Consider the following 17,613-nt stretch of genomic DNA (forward strand, 5'->3'; position numbering starts at 1 on the left):
GAGTTTACGTACTTGCCATGGCCAGCTATGGGGTCTTGCAGCTTCACCACCGACCACCTTGGACAATACAGGCTGGTAGGTGGGGATCCCACAACCATAGACTGAAAAACAAAACATTGTGTCAGCCTCAACTGTTTTGTGTTTTGGATTTTATCACTATTTCTTAACCCCTCTTTTTCAGAGATTCTGAGTTTATGCGGCATCTCTAACAATCCACAGCTAATTTTGCACAAACCTGGAAGGAAACATATGGGGCAACACAGTGGCTCAGTGGGTTAGCATTGCTGCCTCGCGGCGCCAGGAACCTGGGTTCGATTCTACCCTTGGGTGACTGTCTGTGTGGAGTTTGAATGTTCTCTCCATGTCTGTGTGGGGTTCCTTCCACAGTCCAAGGATATACAGGTTAGGTGGATTGGCCACACTAAATTGCCCTACAGTGCCCAGGGATGTGCAGGCTATGTGGGTTAATCATGGGAAATGTAGGGGGGATGGGTCTGGGTAGGGCGCTCTTCAGTGGGTTAGTGTAAACCTGATGGGCTGAAAGGCCTGCTTTGACACTGTAGGGATTCTGTTGCACACACCATTCGTTCAGGAAGTCCGTCCATCCACAAAGCTATCCTTAAAGAGTTTCCTTTTTCATTATTAATTTGTGATGAATCCTGGGTTTAATTTTTTACCCCTTGGCCTGCTGGTTAAAACTTAGACATTGGCAGTTCATCCTGCTTCCAAGTGGTTACAGTTGACAATGAGGTAGCACTGGAGAGCTCTCTGCTCCTTATTGCTTCGAAAGGGATCTTAACAACAAATCTCTTACAATCCTTAAGAAGAAATTTAGTACCAAAATTGGAACTCACCGGTTGCAACAAGTAGAGCAGCCAAAGCAAAACGTATCATGTTTGTAAATGACTGGGGCATCTGAACAAATTCTGTGACTTTACTTATACCTGGAGAGGAATTGTTTCCTCACCATGTGACTAAACGTTACCCTTAATTGTGGGAAGGAAAAGCATTCAATAGGAGTGTGTGTCCTTGTAAAGTATTTATTGATTCTGCAATTTTTCTTCTTTATCTTAAACAGACTTCACCGTTGGTACAATCATAGAATTCCCATAGTGTTGAAGGAAACATAACTTTGTACAGGTCAAGGAAGGAAACTAAGGTAATTTGGCATGAATGAGAGAAAGAGAGCAAGGGAGAGACACCTGGATGAATTGGAAAGTCGGAGAGAGAGAGAGAGATATACCCTGGAGGTTACAGTGAGACAAAAAGAGAGGGTGGTGGTATGGGAGGAGGAGGAGAAAACACACAGACATAGACCCAGAAAAAAAAGTGGCAAGGGCATATTAACAGACATAGGCTACTCCTCTCATTCTGTTTTGCTTTTCAGTTAGCTAGCATGATGATGGAGACATGGAGAAGAAGAGAAAAGGAAGAAACCATCAAAAGGAATAGGAATAGAAAGAGAAAGTAAAGGCTTTGGGCTGTGCTAATTCCATTCATATCCCATTAACAGTCTATAGTGATAATAAAGAGGAGGCTTATCTCCCTGATGAGTCAGATAGCAGAGGTAATGAAGAATTGATTTAAGATTCCTGGCTCCTACTGAGTTGTCTATACAACTCTGTAGGAGAAGAGAACCCAACCAGTCCTTTTGCTTTTGACCAGAAAAGGGGAGATGTGTCAAATGATGGTCAATCAGACTGTGATACACATCCCATGCAGTAGAATGACTGCTGAACACTCACTGTCAGAGCGTGGGTAAAAAATGCTGAGTGGAAGGGTTTCCAACAGCCAAGAAATGTGGTCCAGCAAGATTCAGCATTTTTTTGATCATGGAAGAAATCAGAGACATTTTAAATCAGGAACTGGTTCTTACTAAGGGACCAGGATGAAAGGACAGATTATATGGTTACTAAATGTACTGGTGACACAAGCCGAGGCAGGAAATTAATTGATGAAGGGGACATAAGGAGGATATAAAAAGGTACAGACAGGTTAAATAAGTGAGCAAAGATAAATGGCGTACAATGTGGACAAATGCGAAATTGCCCACTTTGGTAAAAGAATAAGAAAAAGCATACTATCTAATTTGTAAGAGATTGCAGAGCTCTGAGATGCAGAGGGATATGGATGACCTGGTGCATAAATTGTAAGAAGGTTAGCATACAGGTACAGCAAACAAATAGGAAAGGTAATAGAATGTCATCCTTTATTACAAGAGGCATTGAATACAAAAGCAGAGAGATCATATTTCACTTGCACAGTTTGTAAGACCACATCTGGAGTACTTTGTACAATTTTGGACACTTTACAAAAGAATGGATATGTGTTTGGAAGAATTTCAGTTAGGTTTTACTGGACTGAAACCTGGAATGGATAGGTTGCCCTATGAGGGAAGATTGGATAGGCTAGGCTTGTATCCACTGGAATTTAGAAAACTAAGAAGAAACTTGAGATCCCAACACTGATACTTGTACACACTATTCTTTACATCCTGTAAAACCAAAAAAGGACCCATTTGGGTCTATTCTCCGCCTTTTGATGGCCAGACAATCATCAGTTCATGACAACACATTGCTCTCTCCTCATACCAAGAACTTTTATTTGCCACAATAGCCTTTGATATGTGAATTTTTCATTTTATCCACTTAGAGTATTATGTTTGATTCCAGTTGCTACATTACAGGAAGGATTTGGAGAGTGTGCAGAACAGGTTTACCAGGATGCTCCCTGGATTAGAGAGTATGAGGAGAGGTTAGAGAAATGTGGGTTGTTTTCTCTGGAGCAGTGGAAGTTGAGTGGAGACTTGAAAGAAGTCTGTAAAACTTTGAGATGCATAGATAGGGTTGACAGTCTGAATATTTTTGCCAGAGCTGAAATGTTTAATACTAGGCGGCACGCATTTAAGTTGAGAGGGGGCACGTTCAAAGGAGATGTAAGGGGCAAGACGTTTACACAGAGTCTGGAACGCGCTGCCAGGGGCAGTGGTAGAGGCAGATATGACAGGGGCATTTAAGGGACTTTTAGATAAGCATATGAATATGCAAGGAATGGAGGAAAATGGACCAATGGCAGGCAGCTCAATTTGGCATCATGTTTGGCACAACATTGTGGGCTGAAGGGCCTGTTCCTGGACTGTTCTATGTTCTGTGATCTATGAAATGCCTTCTGAAAATCTAAGGACAGAACACCCATCAGTTTCTCCTTATCTATGATACATGTTACTTCCTCAAAGAGCTCCAGAGGCGCCTGATGTACCTTTCACAAAACCATGTTGACTCTGCCTGATTACCTTGAACTGAACTAAGTGCCCTACTATAACTTTTTTAGTAATAAGTTCTAACATTTCCTTTATGGCAGATATTAAGCTAGATGGCCTGTAGTTTCCTGCTCTGCCTCATTCTTTGATTTGTTTTGATTTATTATTGTGACATGTACCTAGATGCAGTCAAAAGTTTTGTTTTGTATGCTGTGTAGACAGATCATTCCATACAAAGTGCTTAAGGGTCATAGAACCTAATAGATGTGCTGTCTTCCAATATACTGGGACTTTCCCAGAAGTTTTGAAAATTAAAACCAATACATCAAAAATCTTACTAGCTATATGTTTATATCAAGAATGAAGTCCATCAGACCAAGCACTTGTCAGCTCACAGCTCCAACAATTACTCAGTACCATTTTGTGGACGATTATAAGTTATTGTGAGATTCTTCTTCCATTCCATTTCCTCATTTACAGCTGCTCCTGAGATGTTACTTGAATCCTGTTTAGGGGAGACTGGTGCAAAATACCTGTTCAATTCACCTGCCATCTGTTTAGTTTCCATTGTAAATTCTCCAGACTCATTTTCTATTGGATCAACACTCATTTTGTCAACTCTTCTGTTTTTAAAATACTTATAGAAACTCTTATTGTCCATTTTTATATTTATGGCCAGCTTTCCATCCTTAAAGCAAAGTGAGATGTTTTAAACTGTCTGACAGCAGTAAATAAACTTCCATTATTTCAAGCGCCCCTTTGCTATATGTAAGAAGACCCCTTTAACATCAAGCTAGCTCATATGACCTTGCATATTAGTTGATTAGATTGGGAAGTACTAAGTAACAGCTAGACGTTAAGTGAAAGCTTGCTGTGCTGGTGACTTTTAGTTGCCAAAGTTTAAAACACCACAGGCTAGATTTCATACAGGGGTGGCATTTCTATCAGAAACCGGTGGGATGGAGATCTCTGTTCACTTGATGCTACAAGAACTGGCTCAGCTAGAGCACAATGTTAGATTATTGCATTACTAGAATCTAGGACAACACTCTCAGCTTTAGCATCAATCCCGAAATATTATTGAAGACGCCTTATGAGCTGACTGGACTGGGAGAGCATTTGATCTGTTTCCACATTGCAGAGATTCTATGGATTGTATGGATTTAATGGCCCATCTGCAATTGACTCAACAAAGTCTTGCTAGACGACTTCAGAGCAATTAATGCACAATGATATGGGTCTGTGATAATCCAATACGACCCATGTGAAATCATTGAATTAATCTCCTTGCCTCCGAACCAAGAGAAGTGGGTTCAAGTGCCACCTGCCCCAGACATGTATCATACCATGTCTGAAGAGATGGATTTCCAAACAAAAAGGCAGAATGGGGAGTCAGTTAGCTCAGTTGACCAGACAGCTGGTTTATAATGCACCATAGAGCCACCAGCATCGTTTTAATTCCCACAATGGCTGAGGTCACTTTCTGGGTCCTGTCTTCTTGAGAGGTTCTTGTTTATATTTTTAAAAAATGAAAAAAGTGGAACTGGGGCTCTTGTGGTAGTGTTCCCATCTCTGAACCAGAGCCCCAGGTTCCAGTCCCACCTGCTCACAGTGCCAGGGACCTGGGTTCAATTCCAGCCTCGGACAACTGTCTGTGTGGAGTTTGCACATTCTCCCTGTGTCTGTGACGGTTTCCTCCCACAATCCAAAAATGTATAGGTCAGGTGAATTGGCCATGCTAAATTGCACAAAGTGCATTAGTCAGAGAGAAATGGGTCTGAGTGGGTTACTCTATGGAGGGTCGGTGTGGACTTGTTGGGCCAAAGGGCCTGTTTCCACACTGTAGGGAATCTAATCTAATTTAATCTTAGTAAGCTTTGCTTGTAATTATCTAATTGGATGCTTTACTGGTCTTGTTCATAGTTAAAACAACAAAACAAACATCATGGTGTTTTGGAGGTGGAAAGCTGTATGATTGTGTGTAAGAATACTTCTGGATATATGTAAAAAAGGGAAAGAAAAGTGAAGCAAAATTGTCTGTCCCAGGCTGGGACTATGCTGTATATGTCACGGGTAATGGCGGTATTGTGGTGTTCAACAATAAATATCCCTTCCTAGTTGGGCTTCCTGAATTATTTATTATAAGGGGAAAGAGAGAAAAATGGATTAATCAGCTAATGATGGCAGATTTTAATTGGATTTTTTGTAACAATGTGGTCGCTTCAGGATTACTTCCACCAGCTTATTATTTAGAGGTTTAGTATCAAGTTAAATTCAAATTCTCAAACTCTCATGGTGCATTTTAAACTCAGACTCTTTGCATTTCAATCCAGGAATATAACCACTGAGATATTGTATCCATGTGAACACAAAGGAACCCAACTTGCTCGGAACTCAGTTCAAATTAGGACTCAGGCATGTTAAATTGAGATTCCCTACAGCCGCATTCATAAGTTGAAACTGCTTGGCATTTAAAAACAAAACAAGACAAACATGTTTATGTACGGAATACATCTGTCTATATGCTGTTGCTATATGCTTTATAGATAATGAATTACTTTTAAGTGTACTCACTGTCAATGAAAAATGAGATGAATCACCACATGGTCATGTTTGTTCAGACATAATCTTTCATTAAGCTGGTTGGAAACTTTCCTGCTTTTCCTCAAATAAAGTATCCTGGAAATTTCACATCCAACATAAAATAGGGCCTGAGTTTAATGTCTTGTTTGACAGTCACTGCTGTATTGTAAGAAATGCAAAATGTTTCACAAGCAAATCTGCTTCCTCTTGTACTCTGTGCATTTGGAAATAAAAGCTCGAGGCAGTTTATAATTTAGTAACTGCTGTCTACCTTTCTGCCACCTTCAATGATCTGTGCACATATACACCCTCTGCTCCTAAATGGGCCCTTATTGAACCCCTTATTTTGTATTGGCTGTTCATGCTTTTCCTACCAAGTTACACCATTTCACACATGTCTCTGCCTTGGCGTTAATCTGATACCTATCTGCTCACTCCACCGACTTGTCTGTGTCTTTTAAATGTTCTAGAGTACTGTCCTCAAAGTTTTCAATGCGTGCAAGTTTCATATCTTTGAAATTGTCCTCTACACATGAAGATCTTGATCATTAGAGTACATCAGGAAAATCTTTGAGGAGAAAGTGAGGTCTGCAGATGCTGGAGATCAAAGCTGAAAATGTGCCTGACCTGCTGTGCTTTTCCAGCAACACATTTTCAGCTACATCAGGAAAAGCAAGAGTCCCCATCGAAAACCCACTCACCCTTGTTGACAAAAAAAAGCACATTAGAAGGTCAAGCATAAAGAATACTTGGATGAGGTTTTCAGGGCACAGCCAGTGTTCACAGGACCACATCTCTCAGCAGCATGTGCCTTTGCCTGAGGAAAGATGCCAGCTGTAACTTTTCTCAAGTGTTCAAATTAACGATTAACCAAACTGAACATTCTTCATTTTTTATAATTGCATGACATCTGTTAGAATATCCATTTTAAATGTACAGCTTTGGCAGTTTCACAGCTTTATCTTAATCCCTGTTTATCATCAAACTTAAGTTTATCATCAACTTAAGTGTTCAGTGCATTGACTATAGGAGTTGGGAGGTCATGTTGTGACTATACAGGACATTGGTTAGGCCACTTTTGGAATATTGTATGCCTATCTGATCTGCCTTCTATTGAAAGGATGTTGTGAAACTTGAAAGGTTTCAGAAAAGATTTACAAGGGTGTTGCCAAGGTTGGAGGGTTTGACCTACAGGGAGAAGCTGAATAGGCTGGGGCTGTGTTCCCTGGAGCATCAGAGGCTGAGGGGTGACCTTATAGAGGTTTATGAAGTCAAGGTGAATAAACAAGGTCTTTTCCCTAGGGTGGGGGAGTCCAGAACTAGAGGGCATATGTTTACAGTGAGAGGGGAAAGATATAAAAGGGACATAAGGGGCAATGTTTTCACACAAAATAAGCTGGTGCATGTGTGGAATGAGCTGCCAGAGGAAGTGGTGGAGGCTGGTACAATTGCAACATTTAAAAGGCACCTGGATGGGTATATGAATAGGACGGGTTTAGAGGGATATGGCCCAAGTGCTGGAAAATGGGACTAGATTAATTTAGGATATCTGGTTGTCATGGATGAGTTGGACCGAAGGGTCTATTTCCGTGCTGTACATCTCTATGATCCTAAGTGACATGGTCACATATGTCAGCCTCACGTGACTTACTGTACCTTTCAATACAGGATGAGAACATTTGAACAACTGAATAAAAATAAACCACTGTGTGACTGCCAGCATGACTACATTTCAAAAGGGATGTAGAGAGCGGTTTGTAATGTCCTGAAGTCATGAAGGGCACTATCTAAGTGCAAGTCACTTTTAAGACAGATGCTGGATTGAGTCCAGTATCATTAGAAGCCACAGGCAGCAGGCTGGCCAGAGAGGTATCACTGGCTCCTAGCCAGGCCTTGACCCAGAGAAAGCTGTCCAATCTGATAACTATATGCAATGCTACCAGTTCCTGGAGTTGTAATACTTAATGCCAGCAATTTGCACGTAAACTTTAAACGTGCCATCCATTTATCTAATTCCAAATACATTGTAAGTGTGGGTAGATTAACACGAAAGAGGTTTAAGAAACCTGTACAAAGTTTCCAGTGCAGTGATTCAGAAACATTTAAGAGTTTACAACTGGTGTGAAGTCAGTGTGCTGTGGGATTAATCTCCTGAAAGGTTCTCAACCTTGGCCCAAATTCGCACCATAATTTTATCACACATTAGAACAAACTAGGAGCCATTTCATATCGAAGTTGTATAAACGGTGTCAGGACTGGTGGGTGGTTTGTGCATCAGGATGAATGGCTCATGTATAACCCTTAATAGAGATGGTACTAATCTTCCATCAAATGAAGATATTTGAACCTTGAAAAGCCTGTGATTTTGGGTGCAGAAACTACATGAATGTGAACTTTCTCACTTCTGACAATAGGTCATGGATATGAAATGTTGGTGTCAATTTTATGATCAGCTTTGGAATCATGACATGGGGACCATGCGTAGGACTCAAACCTACACTTGGCTGTTTTCCCGGGCATCAGATCACTGCCCAGTTAAGGATAGCAGCCGTGCTCCTGGCCCTATCAGAAGGCTAGCACCGCTGGACCAAAGGTGCTGTTCAGAGACATTGGGGGCTACTTCAAAATGGAGGTGTTCCCAGACGGAGGTGAGGACATTTTACAATTCTGCATGGCTGGGTTCATAAGGGCTAAATAATTGTAGCAGGCACTTGTGGGCTAAGGGTCCTGGCTTTCCTGCCTGTGACCCCTTCTTTTGGACATTGAGCCTCTGGTTCCAATGTCCTATGCTATTACGATAAACTCTTACAACTCCTTGAACTTGTCAGCCTCTTCATGTGGGGAATGGCACAGCAGCTCCACTCAATGAACCTCAATAAAGGGCTTAATTATGAAAACTCAACATGGTTATAACACAACGCCTAGCTATTTGACTAGTCCCTCATTTGCCTTGTTTATTGTCACCCGGTGACCAGTAAAATTCAGGCTGTTAATACCTGACTATATGGATGCTTTCTGACTAAGGTTTCCTCCCAACTGTGTGATGCCAGGTGTTGGAGATCTTTGCTTTCAGTCCAGACTTTGCCCACTGTTCAATTCTACCCGCATGTACTGTTTATCAGGGAGACTAGCTATTGGCCAGGAATAGACAGCTTGGCTTGAATGCTATGGCCAACTGACATACACATATTGTCAACTCAACTGAGACCGATTAAAGCAGAACAGAAATGAGGTTAACCCTCTAAACTACACTAGCTATTTATGTCTTGGCTAGTAAAGATAGAATTAGGATTAGGGTTTGTGTTAGGTAATTTGCTAATATTGTAAATTAAATGTGAATGTCCTTTGATAATGCAGGTTAGAACAATCCTGCTGGCTTTCACTACCTGGTGTCGGTTCTTTTAAAAGAAAAGATAATTTCAATCCACCATATCACTTTATTAATGACATTTTAGTTCAATTGGCAGCATTTTTGTCAGAATCAGCATGGTTGGTTTGTCCTACTTAGGATTCATATTGACAAATGTGAGGTTATTCACTTTTGGAAGGAACAGTAGAAAAACACTTTTTTTAAATGACGTGTCACATTTAATAGTTTCTCAAGAATTGAAGGGGATGGTATAAGGCTGGTTTTTAAATAACCCACCTAACTTGCACATTTCTGGACATGATGGGCAATTTAGCATGGCCAATCTACCTAACGTGCACATCTTCGTAGTGTTGGAAGAAACCAGACCACCCAAAGGAAATCCACACAGACACAGGGAGAATGTGCAACCTTCATACAGACAATCACCTGAGGGTGGGACTGAACCCAGATACCTGGTGCTGTGAGACAGCAGTGCTAATCACTGAGCCACTATGTGATATATGTCAAGCTTGGATTAAGCCTTAAGTGGGAACAACATTTGGATTCAATTGTGATGGATATGATTGTTTTGCTCATGTTTTTAGAATGGAGATTTGAGTAAACTTCTAACCAGAAGCCCTAGAGAGAGTGCATTAACCAGGAGTAGGGAGGACAGAGTTATAACAGAAGGGCAGTCTCAACATATGGAGGTTATTGTATTTATGGAGGTTATTATATTATATTTCTGGAGCTCATTATAAATGGAATAAAGTGGTTAAATCTTAATATAATCAGTGCCAATGACTCTTCAAACAGTAAATACTCAAAATGGAGTCCTCCAACTTCTTTCTTTTGCTTTGACAGTCTGTCAGGGTCAAGATGTCTTGCTTTCACTCTGGGGGGATGTTGGGGAATGGCTTGCGATGGCTGATTAGCCCAAACTCAGAGTCGCAGGCTCTGCCAGAGGTGGGGCAGGTTGTGTTTGTGCAGGTAGGTGAGGGGGACACTCTGGATTCTGTGCGATCGTTCTGCTACCTTTACCCGGTCACCAATTGTTCCATGCAGTGACACTCAAAGTGGCTGGCACCTCCATGGATGCTTCTTCAGTTTGTCCAGTTAACCCCCACATGAAGGTGGGATGTTGCATTGTTTAGGGAGGTATTCAGGATGTCCCTGCCCTCCCAATGCAGAGCTCAGAGTAGAGCAATTGTCTATGGAGTCTTGCGTTAGGCACATGGACACTACGACCTGCCCATTGCAGCTGGTTGTGTGTTACCAGTGTCTTGATATTGGGGATATTGTCCTGGGAGGGGACACTCACATTGGTACACCTGTCCTGCTGGTAGATTTGCAGGACCTTGCATAGGTGGTGTTGGTGATAATTCTCTTGGTCTGTTATACATGGTCCATGATCTATACAGGGGCCAAGTCTGCTATTTAGACCATGAGCTTGGTGCTAGGCTTGAGGTCTTGGACTTCAAATACTCTGCTCCTCAGTTGTCTGAAGGTTGCACAGGAGCATTGATAGATAGATAGATAGATAGATAGACAGATAGATAGATAGATAGATAGATAGATAGATAGATAGATAGATAGATAGACAGACAGACAGACAGATAGATAGATAGATAGATAGATAGATAGATAGATAGATAAATAGATAGATAGATAGATAGATAGATAGATAGATAGATAGATAGATAGATAGATAGATAGATAGATGAATAGATAGATACCCTATATGAGTTGGATTTCAACATCAATGTCTACTCATACCAAGCAGAGGCTCCGCGGTATGGGAAATGATCCACATTGGTCATCAAACTTAACACGCTTCCACAAAATCTCAGTTCAAATCATTTATATGTATCCAGTTCCATCCAATCACCTGCATGAATTCACACAGTGTGTATGCAGCCTTTCCCAGAGTCAAGGGCATGGGAAGATTTGAAGGGAATATCTCTGTGTTTTCAGAATCTTGCCTTGAAGAATGGAATAACTTTGTCAGCTGTAGGTGGCAAACATTGGAACATGCAGCAAACACCTCAACATTCTCAACTGCCTTTCTTATTAACTCTAAAAGTGTTAGACATAGCAATGAGGATACTTTTCATTCAGGAAGTCTAAAGATTCTTTTTTAACCAGCTCCTTCAAAACTGAGCCTTATGAGGTTTTTGGTTCAATCCACAGCTAATGCTTTGAAAAGACAATTTCAGCCAGTGATCGTTTCTGGGGAACTATGACTGACTTAGGACAAGGAAAGGGAAATCAGTCAGGACTCCTGCTCGTGAGATCGTCATTTATTTCAGTGCCCATTGCACAAAGTCAAACAACCTGTCAACTCTTCATACCCACGTTTAAAAATTAATATCCGTTCAACCATTCTATTTGATCCAATTGGCTCCCAGTATCAAAGGTCTAAGACTGACCTGTGGTCTTGGGCCTCTCTTCAATATGACTGTCTAGAGGCTGGTCATTGGTTAGCAGATGTCTGCGTTAGACTGGTTGCAATGTCAGCACAGTCTTAGGATAAATCAGTTGGGTGGAGTTTAGGGTAGAAGTAGGCGACAGGAGGTTAGGGGCACCTTCACTGGTTAACGGTAGAACTGGGAACTGTATCTTCGCTCCTCCCACCTCAATATGAGGCTAGTTGCAGAAAATAAATTCTTTCGGCTTCTGTTTCAGTCTCTAACCAACTGCTGCTTAGTTTATGGATCATAGGTTGGTGTGAATTAAGCCCTTACTATACTATACTCAGTTTAATGTTGTGCTGGGGAATGTTTTGCCACACCAGACGTAAAATATAATTGCAAACTGTTGTTCGTGTGACTCATGATATGTAAAGCCAACAGTAACATTTTACAATTGAGGTTGGGGGTTTCATTAAAGTTGAAAATGTGTTGCTGGAAAAGCACAGCAGGTCAGGCAGCATCCAAGGAGCAGGAGAATTGACGTTTCAGGCTAGAGCCCTTCTTCAGGAACACATTTTCTTCTAGCAACACGTTTTCAGCTCTGATCTCCAGCATCTGCAGTCCTCACTTTCTCCTAGAAGGTTTCATTAAAGTTTCAAGACAGAAAACTGACCCTCATGAGTTTGTGAGCTGTATACTGTAGACAAACCCACTGGCCAGGACTCTCGCACTGGCACTCTACAATGGCACTGAGCTGTAAACCGAAAACACCTCTAGATGCACTGAGTGACCTCCCTCATTCATACTTTGATCTATTCAGCCTTGCTGTTATCTGAAAAAGCAGGCCATGACCTGTCATCTCATTTCCTCCACTGTTAAAAGGCCACCATTGTAAATGAACGCCAGTGAAAATCTGAGCACCTGTTCACACCTCAGGGACAAAGTGCTCGCCTCATATGGGTGTTGGTGCCCTTTATTCTCAGCGCTAAGTTTGACACTTGATCAATAAGCGGCGAGATAAGAAGATCGAGCATGTCTCTATAAATATTGCCGCAGTAGGGACCAAACAGCAGTGGCAAAGAAATGATTTCACTTGTGATTGCAGCTCTGCTCCTGGCCGGTGGTGGTGAGTATCACTTGCTCTCACAGAACTAACATGGGTTCTGTAGTCTTACTGCTTTCCTCTTTGCCCACTGCTGATGGTACTGAGGAACAGTCTCCTGGGCACTGCCAGCCAACTAGCATCCCACCCATGTGGCCAGTCGCCTTGTATAAAACCAGCCAGGGTGTGTCAGTGAGTTATTCAATAAGAAGAGGTATCACGCCTAAGTCTGATTCGTAGGTCAATTACAATCTGATTAGATGGGCACTGTTGTGGTGCAGTGGCAGTGTTCCTGCCACTGGAGTTGGAGGCCTGGTTTCAAGTCCCACCTGCTCCAAAAGTGTGTTATAACATCACTGAACAAGTTGGTTAAAAAAAAAACCTGTTTGGAAGGGCCCACTTGTGGTGCAGAGGTAGTTTCCCAGCTTGGGACCGGGAGGCCTGGGATCAAGCTCCTGTGTTGTGTGATAACATCTCTGAACAGGTTGATTAGAAGAATAGGTTAAAGTTTATTTTTAAAAATGACGTCAGCAGAAGTGCCCTCTTGCGTGCAGTGGTAATGTCCCTGCCCTTCGACAGGGAGGCCTGTGTTCAAGTCCCACCTGCTCCAGACCTTTGTCATAATATTGCTGATGATTAGGAAATATTAGATCTACTTGGATTTCAGACCAAGGAGGTAATGGCTGGGGGTAGGCCTGGTGGAGAGTGTCAAAACTCCTGCTGATTTGAATTGTAATTTCTAGGCCCTGTGTGGAATGGGGTTGGTTCAGCTGGTCAGTGGGATGGGAGTTCGATCCAAGACAGGAGGGGTATTTTGTTTCATTATTCACAAGGTGTGAGAATCACAGAATGTCAGCGATCATGACCCACTGTCCATGAGAAAGTGGTGGGAATGTGCCCTTTTGCCCTCCTGCTGTGTAGGAGTGTATGGGAATTCCAGCATTATCACCCAGCAACAGTGAAGAAAGTGAGATATAGTCTCAAGAGAAGAAACAATTAGGGAATGAGGAGGTGGAGGGGATAAATTGAACAACTGTGGTTCCGTCTGATTCTCTGACTGTGTCGGTCCACCAAGAGTGGTGTAATGGTTTGAAAATACCAAGTGAATTGAAGGTGAGTACTGTTTGTGCTTGCAGCCTATGGATGCGGTTCTCCCGCAGTTTCACCTGTAACCTCCAGGGTCGTGGGTGGTGTGGATGCTCGACCCCATGCCTGGCCATGGCAGGTAAGACAACCTTTACCATAATCCAGAATTCAAACAACTTCTTGAAGAGCTATAGGTGTCATATACATGGACTTCAGTAAGGCATTTGGTAACGTTCCCATGCTAGGCTGATGGAGAAAGTGAAGTCACATGGGGTCTAGCTAGATGGATAGAGAACTGGCTGGGCAGCAGGAGACAGAGACTAGTAGTGGAAGGGAGTTTCTCAAAATGGAGAACTGTGACCAGTGGTGTTCCACAGGGATCCGTGCTGTGATATACATAAATGATCTGGAGAAAAATATGGGCAGTCAGATTAGCACGTTTGCAGATGACACTAAGATTGGTGGAGTAGCAGATAGTGAAGAGGACTGTCAGAGAATGCAGCAGAATATAGATAGATTGGAGAGTTGGGCAGAGAAATGGCAGACGGAGTTCAATCCGGACAAATGTGAGGTGATGCATTTTGGAAGATGCAATTCCAGAGTGAACTATAGAGTAAATGGAAAAGTCCTGGGGAGAATTGATGTACAGAGAGTTCTGAGTGTTCAGGTCCATTGTTCCCTCAAGGTAGCAACGAAGGTGAGTAGAGTGGTTAAGGCGGCATACGGCGTGCTTTCCTTCATTGGACAGGGCATTAAGTACAAGAGTTGGCAGGTCATGTTACAATTGTATTGGACTTTGGTTCAGCCACATTTGGAATACTGCATACAGTTTTGGTCGCCGCATTATCAGAAGAATGCAGATGCTTTGGAGAGGGTGCAAAGCAGGTTCCCCAGGATGTTGCCTGGTATGGAGGGTGCTAGCTATGAGGAGAGTTTGAGTAGATTAGGGTTAGAAAGATGGAGGTTGAGGGGGGACCTGATTGAGGTCTCATGAGAGGTATGGATAGGGTGGACAGCAAGAAGCTTTTTCTCAGAGGCCATGAGTTCAAGGTGAGAGGGGAAAAGTTTAGGAGAGATATGTGTGGAAAGTTCTTTACGCAGAGAATGATTTGCCAGCGGAGGTGGGAACGATAGGGTCATTTAAGATGTATCTAGACAGACACATGAATGGGCAGGGAGCAGATGGATACAGATCCTTAGGAAATAGCTGACAGGTTTAGATAGAGGATCTGGATCACCGCAGGCCTGGAGGGCCGAAGGGCCTTTTCCTGTGCTGTAAATTTTCTTGTTCTTTGTTTTTAACTCAGTCTCAGTTAGCCAGTTGGCTGACTTTTAGACATTTACTATAAACCGACCGACTCCCACAGCTACCGAGGCTACACCTCCTCCCACCCTGCCCCCTGTAAAAACGTCATCCCATATTCCCAATTCCTTCGTCTCCACCGCATCTGCTCCCAGGAGGACCAGTTCCAATACCATATAACCCAGATGGCCTCCTTCTTCAAAGACCGCAATTCCCTCCTAGACGTGATCAACGATGCCCTCCACCGCATCTCCTCCACTTCCCGCTTCTCCGCCCTTAAGCCCCGCCCCTCCAACTGCCACCAAGACAGAACCCCACTGGTCCTCACCGACCACCCCACCAACCTCCATATACATCGTATCATCCGTCGTCATTTCCGCCACCTCCAAACGGACCCCACTACCAGAGATATATTTCCCTCCCCTCCCCTATCAGTGTTCTGAAAAGACCACTCCCTCCGTGACTCCCTTGTCAGGTCCACATCCCCCACAAACCCAACCTCCACTCCCGGCACCTTCCCCTGCAACCGCAAGAAATGCAAAACTTGCGCCCACACCTTCCCCCTTACTTCCCTCCAAGACCCCAATGGATCCTTCCATATCCGCCACAAATTCACCTGCACCTCCACACACATCATTTACTGCATCCGCTGCACCCGATGTGGCCTCCTCTATATTGGAGAGACGGGCCGCCTACTTGTGGAACGTTTCAGAAAACACCTTTGGGGCACCCGGACCAACCAACCCAACCACCCCGTGGCTCAACACTTCAACTCCCCCTCCCACTCCACCAAGGATATGCAGGTCCTTGGACTCCTCCATCGCCAGACCATAGCAACATGACGGCTGGATGAAGAGCGCCTCATCTTCTGCCTAGGGACCCTCCAACCACAAGGGATGAACTCAGATTTCTCCAGTTTCCTCATTTCCCCTCACCCCACCTTGTCTCAGTCAAATCCCTCGAACTCAGCACCGCCCTCCTAACCTGCAATCTTCTTCCTGACCTCTCCGCCCCCACCCCCTCTCCGGCCGATCACCCTCACCTTGACCTCCTTCCACCTGTCGCATCTCCAACGTCCCTCCCCCAAGTCCTTCGTCCCTACCTTTTATTTTAGCCTGCTGGACACACTTTCCTCATTCCTGAAGAAGGGTTCATGCCCGGAACGTCGATTCTCCTGCTCCTTGGATGCTGCCTGACCTGCTGCACTTTTCCAGCAACACATTTTCAGCTCTGATCTCCAGCATCTGCAGTCCTCACTTTCTCCTTTTAGACACAATGATCCACATTTGTGGGATTTCAGGTTTTTCCACTCTGTAACCTGTCCCTTCAAACACAAAACAAGAAGTTCCAGCTCCCTGATTGTTCTACCACTGACGTTTCTTATTCAGCGTTGTTAATGGTTGTTGTTTATGCTTCTTTGAGGTTGGAAGTGACCTACCTGATTTGCAACTGAAGGTCAGAAGATTTGTCTCGTTTAGAAACAAGACACATTTACTTCTGTCGTAGAGATTCTGCTTAACTGGAAGGATCCACATTCCTTGCAGAGCTGTCTTGATAATTTCTTAACTATTCTTACAGAAGGTTTCAGTTCAAGCAATAAAATGATGCCACTTGGTGGCTATATAATGCAGTTATAATGAGATCTGGAGTTATTGGACTGCCCTGTTTGTATCCCAAATGGCTAGTACATATGCTGTGAAGCAGCAGCAGCTATAATTTTGTTTATTCATTCCTGGGATGTGGGTGTTGTAAGCGGGGCCAGTATTTGTTACACATTTCTAGCTGCCCTTGAGGAGATGGTGATAAGCTGCCTTCTTGAATCGTTGCAGTCCATTTCGTGTAGGGAGACCAACAATGCTGTTTGGGTGAAAGCTCCAGGATTTTGACCCTGTGACATTGTAAGAACAAGTATTTTCTAGTCAGGATGGCATGGGGTCAGAGGGGAACTTCTAGATAGAGGTTTTCCCATGTATCTGCTGACCTTTTCCAGAGTGATCACAGACAACGCTGTCGAAAGAGCCTTGGTGAATTTCTGCTGTGCATCTTATATGTTTTTTTTTGTTGTTCTTTAATGTGGTAGAACATCACCCAATTCTTCGCAGGAGCTTTATCAGTCAAAGTTTGATAGCTGGGCCAAAGGAGGAATGAGGATAAGTGACCGAAATAACTCCATGGAGGCCAGGACCTTTGTCACCAAGTTACCCTTTATTAACATGTGCACAGTACCTAGAATTTGACTAACTTGCTCGGAACTAGTACCTAGAGTGAGGAGAATCCCTGAGACTCCTGTTCTGCTGTGCATCTTGTAGATGGCATACAATTGATGTGCAATTGGTTTGTCCTACTTGGCTATTTTACCATTTTAAATGGGACAGTATGTGTCATGGGGACAGTAGATATGCAATGCTGGAACAGTCACAATTTTACAAGAATAACCATCTCCACTTTTAAACATCTATTTTACACTATTGTACAAAATGACATTCTCACATTGCAGATTCATGCAATTCTGGGCAGAAT

General features: G+C 43.1%; 1 protein-coding gene across 1 annotated transcript in view; it reads right to left on the bottom strand.

The window, feature by feature from the left end:
* LOC132833524 (chymotrypsin-like elastase family member 2A) overlaps positions 1-16,766 on the bottom strand; it is a 33,392-nt gene extending 16,626 nt beyond the window's left edge. The window contains exons 1-2 of the mRNA XM_060851877.1: positions 16,532-16,766; positions 13-101 (exon numbers count right to left, since the gene is read on the bottom strand). Of these exons, the coding sequence (XP_060707860.1) occupies positions 13-101; positions 16,532-16,628 (186 nt within the window). The 5' untranslated portion in view covers positions 16,629-16,766. The remainder of the gene's footprint in view (positions 1-12; positions 102-16,531) is intronic.
* Positions 16,767-17,613: the final 847 nt, after the last annotated feature.

The sequence above is a fragment of the Hemiscyllium ocellatum genome, chromosome 37 (assembly GCF_020745735.1).
Source record: "Hemiscyllium ocellatum isolate sHemOce1 chromosome 37, sHemOce1.pat.X.cur, whole genome shotgun sequence".
Taxonomy (NCBI): domain Eukaryota; kingdom Metazoa; phylum Chordata; class Chondrichthyes; order Orectolobiformes; family Hemiscylliidae; genus Hemiscyllium; species Hemiscyllium ocellatum.